Source organism: Triturus cristatus, chromosome 6 (assembly GCF_964204655.1).
Source record: "Triturus cristatus chromosome 6, aTriCri1.1, whole genome shotgun sequence".
NCBI lineage: Eukaryota > Metazoa > Chordata > Amphibia > Caudata > Salamandridae > Triturus > Triturus cristatus.
In genome coordinates, this window is record NC_140589.1 from 1,542,414,811 (window position 1) to 1,542,427,936 (window position 13,126).

General features: G+C 39.0%; 1 protein-coding gene across 1 annotated transcript in view; it reads left to right on the top strand.

Moving 5' to 3' along the window:
* NDUFAF5 (NADH:ubiquinone oxidoreductase complex assembly factor 5) overlaps positions 1-13,126 on the top strand; it is a 111,469-nt gene that overhangs the window by 73,046 nt on the left and 25,297 nt on the right. The window contains exon 8 of the mRNA XM_085612702.1: positions 11,633-11,693. Coding sequence (XP_085468828.1) covers positions 11,633-11,693 — 61 coding nt within the window. The remainder of the gene's footprint in view (positions 1-11,632; positions 11,694-13,126) is intronic.

A 13,126-nucleotide genomic window follows, 5' to 3' on the forward strand; every position in this document is an offset into this window, starting at 1 on the left:
TATCTTTTTTATTTAATTTCTTTTGTTCATTATTTTACGTACAGGTAAAATTCATCTCTTATTTTCAAAAAGAACATACAAACATTTATTACTATTTTCATATATACAAAACTATCTACGTTGTACCAAAATATATAGCAGGCTTTTTATATAATTACACTTTTAAAAAGCAAAGTTGGTATAAAATGCAATTGAATATTGTCTTATACAAGCCTACAGTTATTGGCATTACTTCAAAAAAGAAGAGATCCCCACACCATTTACACCTCTACACACTCCTCATTCATATCACTGTCATATATAGCATACACCCTACCCACCCCAGAGCCCGACAACATGCACAGAAAGACCAAAAACAGGGGTAAGCTGCTCAACCCTCTGTTGCTGTGCTGTGCGCTGGGGTGTGTCATACACACTGGTCGACGCGCATTTCAATGGCTTCTTCTCCTTTAGTTGCCATCTTCTTCAAGACCTGTTACTAATCAGTTAGGTAACGGGCATGGATGGGGGAATAAGATTTCTGCAAAAAGAATACAGAATATTACTTTTTTTTATAAATTTTACATAAATGGTCATGTTGTTGTTTTCAACCCACAAGAGAATTCTTAAATTTTCTCCCAAAAATTGACTCTAGAATATACATACTGTCAGAGTTACAAATGTGCCACTACAAAAGGGTGCTCTAGCTATGTTGGAAAAAACCTCCCCGTGAAGAAATGTCAAGAAATAAGTGAAGAGACGAACTAAAAAGAGGTAAAATACTACAGGGATCAGAGTCCTATATGGGCCAGAACACACTACTTGTCTGTATAGGTTATTTGTTAAGAGTTTTCTATGATCTCTACTCATAATCACTTTACCCCAGAACAAACTGGTGTGGGCAGAGAAAACCCATCTAAACTGTCTACCCACTAAACACAAATACATTACTTTGCAAACCTTTATACTGTATTAGCCTTTTTACGGATATTTTTGGATCCGGAAATTGATCGAGTCGTTTTTCACGCAAAATGTACTTGGATTGTTATCTAAGGGGATGCAATATAAGTGCCAGCCTTCCTGTGTTCGCTTCATATCTGCATGTAATGACAAAAAAAGTATTTTTGTACAGAGAGAGTCACTGATATTGCTAATCACCTATCTTTGAATGATTTATTGATAATAACGCGGTGACGACCTATATTTTTACATTAGGAAATTTAACCTTTGGTAAGTAACATACTTACTCATACGAATATAGCTGAAGGTTTTCCTTTATCTTGTTTCTTTTGTTTTCATTTTGTCCTTTTTTGGGGATGGGCCACGCCGTTGTAAATATCGTTTTGTTGATCCCTGATTCTCTTCTACCAGGTGAACCTAGTGGTGATATGGCGGGAGAGGAAGGGAGAGAAAGTTAGCCTATTAGTTGAAAGAGTTTTGTAAAGGACATGGGTTGTATGTCAAACTGCTGCAGAATGTCTCCCTCGGCGGCCTTTATGAATAATGAGATGTTCTCACGTGAGGAGATGGAGTTGTTATTCCTAGTGAATACTGAATCGGACCTGAATAAGTAAGCGAGCTCTAACTTACATGTTCTTATTGAAATTGGTAAGGTATCTTATTTTGTAAATCACAATTCTATCTGGCAAATTGTTACGTAGGGGTCTCCTGTTAAAATTCCCATAGAATTTCTCCAAAGGCCATGTGTACGACATGAGATTGCTACTAAACTATTTGGAATCAATTTTACCGATTATAAGAGAGCCAGCCGTTGTCCCCTCTTGCCATCGTATATCTTACCTTGAATAGCTGGTCAATTTCACACGTAGCGCCGTCCACACGTACAATCGCTCTGCTAGGATCCAGGGAGTAGCTAGCGCCTTTTTATATTCTGCGTACAACTAAGAAAAGGGTTCTGATGTAAAACACCTGCCGAGTGTTGTGACGTAATTGGACTGCGCAATACCTCGCTGTAAGATTGTGTAAATAACTGTGCTGTCGACGTCGCCATCTTGGAGTGGGTATTCCCTAATTAGACGATACAAGAGTGCTTTGTCTCTACGATGTTATGACCATCAGATCCTGTGTTGGCCTGACTATATAATATACAAGGAGATGAAAAAGCTAAGATTTTCCCGCAACGATTTTTCACAACCAAGTTCAATGAATGTTTTTGTCCGCCAATAAGAATAGGCTAACTCCTCATTCCTATTGGCGAAGTCTTCGTGCCATCTTAGAACGGGATGATGGTGATTTCCATTTCATTAGTTTCAGGTCGCTGTATTTAAATAATATGTTGATGGTATGGTATACTATCCATCAAGACACTTATGCACGCCTGCATGGACCCGCTATCAGCCAGTCAAAAAGGCACGTGACTTTGATATCAGGTCAGAACCCCCGTTGTCAAGCCCAGTGACTCAAGGGCTTCCTCCCATCTCGGAACAGCGCCGCCACGATGCTGCCCCATCGCCGATGGAACACACAAGAAGGTGCTGCAACACGGCATCGCAAAGTGGTCATGATGCACACACCCGAATGTGCACAAAGTGCTCCCCTTTCCCAATGTCAATACGATGCCAATGAACATGCATATAACGAGCGATACCGATGCGCAAGTTTGACATCTTCCCTTCACAACTTCAACCCTCTGTATCCCCTTCTCGTATCGTAGAGATTTGGGCATACAGGGTCTATGATGCTAAGGATGTATTTTTCCGCAAGGGTTTTCCATCTCGAAGAGTTCCAAACGATGTTTATATCGTCCAATACTGTTTGGCTGACGTGTCTGACTAGTCCTCGAACGGCCTACAGCAACAAATGTTGGTTTATCACTCTTTTTTGGACTATATTTATTGTCTTAAATTTAACAAAAACTTTTTCTCTTTTCTTTTCTCCTCTTTTATGTTTGGTGATATACACTTAAATTGGTGGTTTTATTCTAGTGGAGTGAGTGACTAGATTGATATTTCCCACAAAATACTTAAGGACAGTGACATGGAAGCCTTACAAACTTTTGGGTTTACCGATGCAGACTTTACAGCACTGATTGGTAACACTGGTAGTACGAATCAAAATATCACACTATCCAATGTTACTAACAGTGAATGGCAAGTGTTACTCAACCTAAGAAAAAAGTGCAAGAGAATGGAATCCCATGCCACATCTATGCTAGAATACCTTAGAGCTGGAGTTATCCCATCGGGCCTACGAGTGCCTAATGTACCAACACTCTTCGTAGAACTGCGAAAGTTTTTAGAGAGATGGTCACATATAAGTAATAGATGCTCAAGAGACTGGATGATCCTGATTATTGAAACAGCAAAGGAACTAGTCGCAGCTCTCAACATAGAAATCCAAGAATTAGAGGATAAACTTAAAACCAGCATGGCTGTTGAGGAGGCAAAGCTAAAATTAGAGAGTTTGAATGCTGAATTACACGACTTTGAGGAATATATAATTAAGAAAAAAACAGAAAAACTTAAAGATATAAAATGGTTCACCCAAGAAAAAGCATATCCATACCTAAGGAGTAACTATTACCAAGAATGGCAAAATGAAAATGAGACACAGACACAAACCTATGTGTATAATAACCAGAGGAAAGTGGTCACCTTCTCGGATACCAATTCATCGGAATCAGAAGGAGATGCCCCCAACAATTATGATGACACGTTTCAGGGACAACGACCCTATAGAGGAAGGGGTAGAGGATATCAATCTTATTATCAAGCCTCACCTTCTTTTTTAGGGAGAGGCCGGGGCCAGAACAGATCTCGTTATACAAAATCAGACAGGAGAGGATACCAACAGATGGACCCTCCACCTCCTCAGATGTACATGAGGACCAGGAACCAACAGTATTGGAGGAACTGAAGAATAGGCCCAGATCGGACACCATGCCAATCTTTAATATCTCCACACACATGCTGAGCTCAGATGAAGTAGCCATTCTGAGCAGAGGACTATCTTTTGTCCCAAGTACTCACTGCAATAAGTTTAAACTTATGCAGGACATTTTCTCATTTTTTAGGACAATACGCCTGAAGAAATTTTTCCTAGGTAGAGAAGTGGGTGAACTAGAAGATAACCTTTCAGGATGCAAGCCCAAATTGACTTTTACCCCGACTCTAGAGATGGTAGGTCCAGAGGTGACCATTTTTGAGAAATCTGTCCTCAAAGATATTAATAAGCTCATTGGACACAACTATAGCAGCAAGCCCAACTTGTCAGTTGGAGAAAGAACTGCCCTTCTAAAACTTCAAAACAATCCGGAACTCACAATAAAACCTTGCGACAAAGGTGGGGTATAGTCCTCATGGACACGAAAAAATATGAGGATAAGGTCCATCAAATGCTAGCTGTGACGGAACATTATAAACCCATCAGACCGATCACTAAGCTAAAAGAACTCATAAATCAGGTAACTAGCAAAGCGTATGAAGAAGATACTATCTGTGAGACAGAATATTCATTTTTGAATAAATCCAATGCGATTATACCAGCATTATATGGTGTACCAAAAACACACAAAAACACCATAGATCCACCACTACGCCCAATAGTATCTTCCATTAATTCCTCTACTGAGCCATTGTCTAAATATGTGGATGCATTCCTGTGCCCATTAACAACTCAGTACAAATCATACATCAAAGACACGGGGGACATTATCAAAAAATTGGAACATGCACCATACGACCCCAACTGTGAGATCTTGGTTACACTAGACATTGAAGCACTATATACGAACATACCACAACAACAGGCAGTAGAAGCAGTAAAGACCCTCTTAGAAAGAACACCAGGAAATAGGCCGGATGCTTTCATAGTGGAATGTTTAGAAATAGTGCTGAAAAACAACTACTTTGATTTCAGAGGAAACCTCTATCATCAAATCAAAGGGACCAGCATGGGGGCATCTTGTGCCCCCAGTGTAGCCAATATATATATGGGAGAATATGAATTAAAACATATTTTCAATGAAATAGCACCGTTTTATGAAAATGTCCGCAGATGGCACAGATTCATTGATGACATCTTTTTTATCTGGCATGGAGATGAGGAAACTTTGACTAATTTCATTGACTGGCTCAATGTGAGCGATGAGAATTTGAAATTCACCAGTCATAGCAGTACGATATCTGTAGAATTCCTGGATATTATTATCCAAGCAGATGAAGGTGAAATTTCTGTTAGTTTTTTCAGAAAACCCACATCTAAGAACACCATTCTATCACATACCAGCTACCACCCAAACTGCCAGAAAGATTCCATCCCTTTTGGCGAGTTTTTGCGAATTAGACGGAACTGCTCTTGTATCAAAGACTTTGACAAACACAGTGAAGATTTGAAACAAAGGCTATTATCACGTGGTTACCCAAAACGTTTGGTCAGATCTGCCTATAAGAGGGCACGGTACTACAACCGTGATGCCCTACTAGCAGGTAATGCACGTCCTAAAAATGACAAGATGGTTTGTGTTGTAAATCATTCGACCCTAAACTTTAAGATAAGGAAGGTTTTGAATAAAAATTGGCATATTTTAAACACAAACGAAGAACAAGAGGCCATTCAAAAACCAATCCTAGCATATCGTAGAAATATGAATCTTAAAGACAGCCTAGTTCACACGAGGCCTAAGCACAACCAGTTGAACTCACAAACTACATTAGTAGGACCTCCCATTTTGGGAAATCACAAATGTGGCACATGCATTGCGTGTGAGAGTGCCGTAGTAACGGAAACCTGGTACTATCAGGGGAAGGAAGGCAAACTACGTGATTTTACAAACTGTAGGAGCCGAAATCTTGTCTATCTTATTTTGTGCCCTTGCAATTTAGGATATGTGGGGGAGACAGGCCGTGAATTCAGGACACGCTATAGTGAACACAGGTCAGCGATAAAAACTAGAAAAACACTATGTCCAATGGTCCAACATTGCATAGAACTTGGACACAATGAAAATGAATTGAGGTGGTTAATCTTAGAAAAGGTAAGACAAACTCCAGGCCGAGATATGAAAGAAGTACGAAAAAAGCGAGAAACTTATTGGATCTATACCTTAGACACGGTAAAGACAGGCTTGAATGAAGAAATAGTGTGGCATACAAGATGATGTATTATTCGTACTCAGTACCAGATAATCTGGATACTGTTTATCTAAGTTTGATGGAGAACACATATAAGTGGCATGTTTTGTCACAATCTGTGCTTGTCCCACAAGTATCCTTGTGAGGATTGTACCATAACATTTGGCAGTCCAATTTGGACCATGTTGAGAAAGGGATAAGGCAACAATTTGGTGAGAAGTTTTATTGTTCACCAATACTAGCCCTCACATGTATATCTTACCATCATACCACTGACACTGTACAATACATAGGAAATGAATGCAGGTATATGGACCACCAATGTTTCGAAACACAATTTGTGACATCCTCCTATGTGTCTCACTAGTGAAGATGGCCCCTCATGGCACAACTGTCCAATGTTGGTTTGATATTCTTAGCTACCGCATACAGTGATAAGCTGAGCGGTAGGTCTATAAATATATGCATAACCGATCCGGTTATGGCATTCCATGTCACTAAACATATTGTCCGAATATAACTTTCAGGAACTAACCACACGGTAATAACATCTTTTTCCGACATTTGTTGCTGTAGGCCGTTCGAGGACTAGTCAGACACGTCAGCCAAACAGTATTGGACGATATAAACATCGTTTGGAACTCTTCGAGATGGAAAACCCTTGCGGAAAAATACATCCTTAGCATCATAGACCCTGTATGCCCAAATCTCTACGATACGAGAAGGGGATACAGAGGGTTGAAGTTGTGAAGGGAAGATGTCAAACTTGCGCATCGGTATCGCTCGTTATATGCATGTTCATTGGCATCGTATTGACATTGGGAAAGGGGAGCACTTTGTGCACATTCGGGTGTGGGCATCATGACCACTTTGCGATGCCGTGTTGCAGCACCTTCTTGTGTGTCCCATCGGCGATGGGGCAGCATCGTGGCGGCGCTGTTCGGAGATGGGAGGAAGCCCTTGAGTCACTGGGCTTGACAACGGGGGTTCTGACCTGATATCAAAGTCACTTGCCTTTTTGACTGGCTGATAGCGGGTCCATGCAGGCGTGCATAAGTGTCTTGATGGATAGTATACCATACCATCAACATATTATTTAAATACAGCGACCTGAAACTAATGCAATGGATATCACCATCATCCCGTTCTAAGATGGCGCGAAGACTTCGCCAATAGGAATGAGGAGTTAGCCTATTCTTATTGGCGGACAAAAACATTCATTGAACTTGGTTGTGAAAAATCGTTGCGGGAAAATCTTAGCTTTTTCTTCTCCTTGTATATTATATAGTCAGGCCAACACAGGATCTGATGGTCATAACATCGTAGAGACAAAGCGCTCTTGTATCGTCTAATTAGGGAATACCCACTCCAAGATGGCGACGTCGACTGCACAGTTATTTACACAATCTTACAGCGAGGTATTGCGCAGTCCAATTACGTCACAACACTCGGCAGGTGTTTTACATCAGAACCCTTTTCTTAGTTGTACGCAGAATATAAAAAGGCGCTAGCTACTCCCTGGATCCTAGCAGAGCGATTGTACGTGTGGACGGCGCTACGTGTGAAATTGACCAGCTATTCAAGGTAAGATATACGATGGCAAGAGGGGACAACGGCTGGCTCTCTTATAATCGGTAAAATTGATTCCAAATAGTTTAGTAGCAATCTCATGTCATACACATGGCCTTTGGAGAAATTCTATGGGAATTTTAACAGGAGACCCCTACGTAACAATTAGCCAGATAGAATTGTGATTTACAAAATAAGATACCTTACCAATTTCAATAAGAACATGTAAGTTAGAGCTCGCTTACTTATTCAGGTCCGATTCAGTATTCACTAGGAATAACAACTCCATCTCCTCACGTGAGAACATCTCATTATTCATAAAGGCCGCCGAGGGAGACATTCTGCAGCAGTTTGACATACAACCCATGTCCTTTACAAAACTCTTTCAACTAATAGGCTAACTTTCTCTCCCTTCCTCTCCCGCCATATCACCACTAGGTTCACCTGGTAGAAGAGAATCAGGGATCAACAAAACCATATTTACAACGGCGTGGCCCAGCCCCAAAAAAGGACAAAATGAAAAGAAAAGAAACAAGATAAAGGAAAACCTTCAGTTATATTCGTATGAGTAAGTATGTTACTTACCAAAGGTTAAATTTCCTAATGTAAAAATATAGGTCGTCAACGCGTTATTATCAATAAATCATTCAAAGATAGGTGATTAGCAATATCAGTGACTGTCTCTGTACAAAAATACTTTTTTTGTCATTACATGCAGATATGAAGCGAACACAGGAAGGCTGGCACTTATAGTTGCATCCCCTTAGATAACAATCCAAGTACATTTTGCGTGAAAAACGACTCGTTCAATTTCCGGATCCAAAAATATCCGTAAAAAGGCTAATACAGTACAAAGGTTTGTAAAGTAATGTATTTGTGTTTAGTGGGTAGACAGTTTAGATGGGTTTTCTCTGCCCACACCAGTTTGTTCTGAGGTAAAGTGATTATGAGTAGAGATCATAGAAAACTCTTTTAACAAATAACCTATACAGACAAAGTAGTGTGTTCTGGCCCATATAGGACTCTGATCCCAGTACTATGACCTGTAGTATTTTACCTCTTTTTAGTTCGTCTCTTCACTTATTTCTTGACATTTCTTCACGGGGAGGTTTTTTCCAACATAGCTAGAGCACCCTTTTCTAGTGGCACATTTGTAACTCTGACAGTATGTATATTCTAGAGTCAATTTTTTGGAGAAAATTTAAGAATTCTCTCGTGGGTTGAAAACAACAACATGACCATTTATGTAAAATTTATAAAAGTAATATTCTGTATTCTTTTTGCAGAAATCTTATTCCCCCATCCATGCCCATTACCTAACTGATTAGTAACAGGTCTTGAAGAAGATGGCAACTAAAGGAGAATAAGCCATCGAAACGCGCGTCGACCAGTGTGTATGACACACCCCAGCGCACAGCACAGCAACAGAGGGTTGAGCAGCTCACCCCTGTTTTTGGTCTTTCTGTGCATGTTGTCGGGCTCTGGGGTGGGTAGGGTGTATGCTATGTATGAGAGTGATATGAATGAGGAGTGTGTAGAGGTGAAAATGGTGTGGGGATCTCTTCTTTTTTGAAGTAATGCCAATAACTGTAGGCTTGTATAAGACAATATTCAATTGCATTTTATACCAACTTTGCTTTTTAAAAGTGTAATTATATAAAAAGCCTGCTATATATTTTGGTACAACGTAGATAGTTTTGTATATATGAAAATAGTAATAAATGTTTGTATGTTCTTTTTGAAAATAAGAGATGAATTTTACCTGTACGTAAAATAATGAACAAAAGAAATTAAATAAAAAAGATAAAAAAATAATACATGTAATAGGTTGTTGTGTACTTCCTATGTGAACCCACGATAATTAAAGCAACATAGGTCTTGAGGGATACTGTATATTATAATCATCAATCTGTTTGCAGAACTTGGGCAGATTAAAAACAATGTTAATGTAGATGGAGCTTGTTTAAACCAAGAAACTAATGTCCAGAAATACCCATCTGTATATTTGAACTGATAATATATTTTTTCATAAACATAATGTTGATCTTTACATTGTATATTAAAATAAGAAAATATATTTTTTCTTAAGAAATAACAATAGTAAATTACATTCAAATAATGCACCCTTTAATTTAGTTCAGGGTGTGTGAAGGCAGTCATTTATTTTCATCTAAAGCTTTCAGGAAATGGATCTGTTCACCTCCTAAATGATAATTTTTAGTATGTATGCTTCCATATCCGTATATGTTTTTGGCAGCTCTCTCATGATTAGACACACTTGTTCTTCGTTTATTTTTGCTTGCAGATACATCCTTTTGCTCTCTGAATGTGGGGAAGTAGGCATTCCTAATATCTTTGTCAGCAAGGCTGTTCAGGAGAAAGTGTCTCTTAGTCATGCTGTTGATAAATGCTTCTGCATTGATCTCTGTCATCCACTCTGTTTAACCAGGCTGTGTTCATTCTTTCTTCATTCAATTAATCAGTGCTTTGGTTTTTGACCATGATGTGGTATGCTGGAAGCTTTAGGCGGTCCCTTTTCCTGCCTTCCAGTCCCTAGTTTATGATTCTTTGAAGTAAGGTTGCAATAGAATTGTTAATAGTGTTCTGTCATACAAGAGAAAACTACATTAATTTTTGAGTGCTTTACTTTGGCCTACGGTAAAGTGTTGTGGTGGCCTAATGCTTAGGAATGACTCACAGGAATGTTTGGTGTATGTGCCATATTCTTGTATGGAATGTATGTGTTTAAGATGTTGGCAGTTTATTCCTGCTGCTGTAAGGAGACCTAAAATGCGGAATATGGGTGGGTGCAGATAACAGGACAACGCACACAATTCTTGTATATTGTCAGGAACTGTGGTGTGTTCATGTACGTCGAGCCTATTTTTAACTGCCCACTGTAATCAGTCTCCTAATGGAACCTCCTCAAATGTGTGAGTCTCACCTCCTCAGAACGGAAACATGGACTGGTGCTTATCTGCTTCGGCTTAGTTTCCAGACAGCATCACAAATAAAGCTAAGAGGGCCACCAATGCTGAATAAATAAGCGCACACCTCTAAACAGAACCCATTAAATGTTGGTTCTGAAAGAAGTATTGTCTCTAATTGTGCACATTGCTACATACATTTCAAGCTGTGAATAAATGTAATTTGTGAGCCAGGACATACAAGAATAACTTTCTGCCCTGGAACTATCAGAACATAAGTTCCTTTGAACAGATTATAGCTATGTGAGTGTCGCACCATTGGCTGCTGACCTGGGAACATCAACAGGAGTAACAGAACAGTGCAGATTGTATTTGTAATATAACAAGTATGCTATTCCTTCCTTATACTCTAAAAGCTGTGTGCACCTTTATTACATTGCTAATAAATAATAAAAAAGAAATACCAGATTAGGAGGTATTCTGCATTTCTGCTCAATTAATGCCTACAACCTCAAGTGAATGATAACCATACTAAAGTATGGCGAACCAACTACTGTAATACAATTAATCACTGATGGGAAGAGTGGGCACTAATTCAGAGGAAAGAAAATTGCCTGATGTACATCTAGCCCACTCATCCCACATATGCATCAAACTACACATACCAGCGCTTGTTTGGAGTTTTTGTAAAGAATTAAGGGCCAAGTAAAAATTTGAAATGTGCAAAAATAAGAAGCACCTGATTCCGTCTCAATTATCCCAATAGTGTATTATTTCATAGGGCGAAGACAACCCTCTCGGAGATATTTATCAGCCACAGACATACTTTACCTAGTTTGAGTCACTTCAGTGTAACACATTTGACATGATTTCACTGTGGTGAAGTCAGGATTAGTTCTTTCCCAAATTTTGTTTTCTTAACACAGTTATTGGCATTGGTTAGAGAAAGTTATGGAAATAGTAAAAATGTCCTCATTATGTAAAGAGAAGTCATGCTAACATGCATTTTCTTTTTCATTGTGTTTATATATATATATATATATTCCTTATGTCTTTTAATCTCAGGACACTGATGAAATTGAAGTACGTTATCCAGGAATGTTAGAGGTTATGAAGGATTTACAAGGTATTTATTGCCATAAGCTTCTCATATACAAAAGAAAACTTTACCGAAAAAAGACCACAAATAAGTAATGGTGTTACTTAAAACCCCTCTGGGATGCTGATATGCTTGCCTACTCTTGTGTTCAGTTTAAATATTAGAATGATTTTATCGCACTGTACCATGCTTAGCGTGCTTGGAGCAGATAAAGTCGGAATAAACTTCTTTATCATTTCTTTTTGGATATGTTCATATATGTGGGTGCCTGTGTATGTACAACGAATACTGAAGCTTTTTTTGTTTCACTGTGGAACTGTTTAACTTGATTATGTCCGTATTTTTTTTATTTATTCAGTTAACCATGTATTTGCTCCCATGTATTTTACAACTGAACAGTGATATCAATTTCCTACTACCCATAATACTTACTAGTAATAATCATAACTGCTGGGTCTCCTCCGTATTGTACTAGCCCTTATATTCAGCATGGTTCCAACTTACAGGTATGAACTTTCACTGAAGATTATCCCTCATCACTGATGGAGCAAGGTTTCCTAATAAAAGAGACTTGCTCGGACGCAATCCTCTTAAATAACGTGTAACACTATAATCAACCTGTTTGTAAATACTAATATTGCATTACACACCTGCTACCCTGTGATCCAGCGGGTTACCAGCCTGTGTTAGTCACACAGCATATACTCACCTGGGCCCTAAAACATTCATCCAATTAAGCTAGTAGTACCGCTTGGGTCAATTTTGATTTACCTGCAAGATTGTTTACCTTTTTCCAAATTCTTACCAACTCGATCTCCTTAATAATACATTTCCTTTGGTCAATAAATCTAGTTGCTGAGTTATATTTAAGTAGAAAATGACATTAAAGCTTTTTTTCAAATAACCACAGACTCGGAGAGTTTTAAGAGTTTTATTTAATCAAATCATTTTGTGAGTTAAAGATCAAATACATCTTTCACCGTTTTCCAAAAGGAAGAAATCAAGTCAGGTTCAATATAAGCCTCAATTTAAAATATCATGATGACAGTACCTGAAGAGGGAGAAAGAGAGAGCGATACAAGGACATACTGCACATAATTATAATTACCTAGGATGGTGTGAGGACCAAACCCCTGGCTAAGGAAGTGAAGTTCTCCAGAACAGGTCGGTAGATGAAGGATCAAGACAGGTTCAGGACCGACAAGGTGACCTCTTCTAAGTGCAACGCCTGCGTCGCACCCCTCTCTGGCACTACTCTCCTCGATATTTCTTCTGCAACTCCCCTTCTAGATGTTCGGCTTCTTCGATCAGTATCTCAGCAGGATCTCTGACATCTGCAGTCGACATAGGGTCTGTGGTGGTGACTGCGTCTGTGTCTCTGACTGCGAACTCTAACTAACTAAACTACCTTAGTTATACTATTCTACGTGTTTGTACCACCTCCAAATGTTTCAATATCG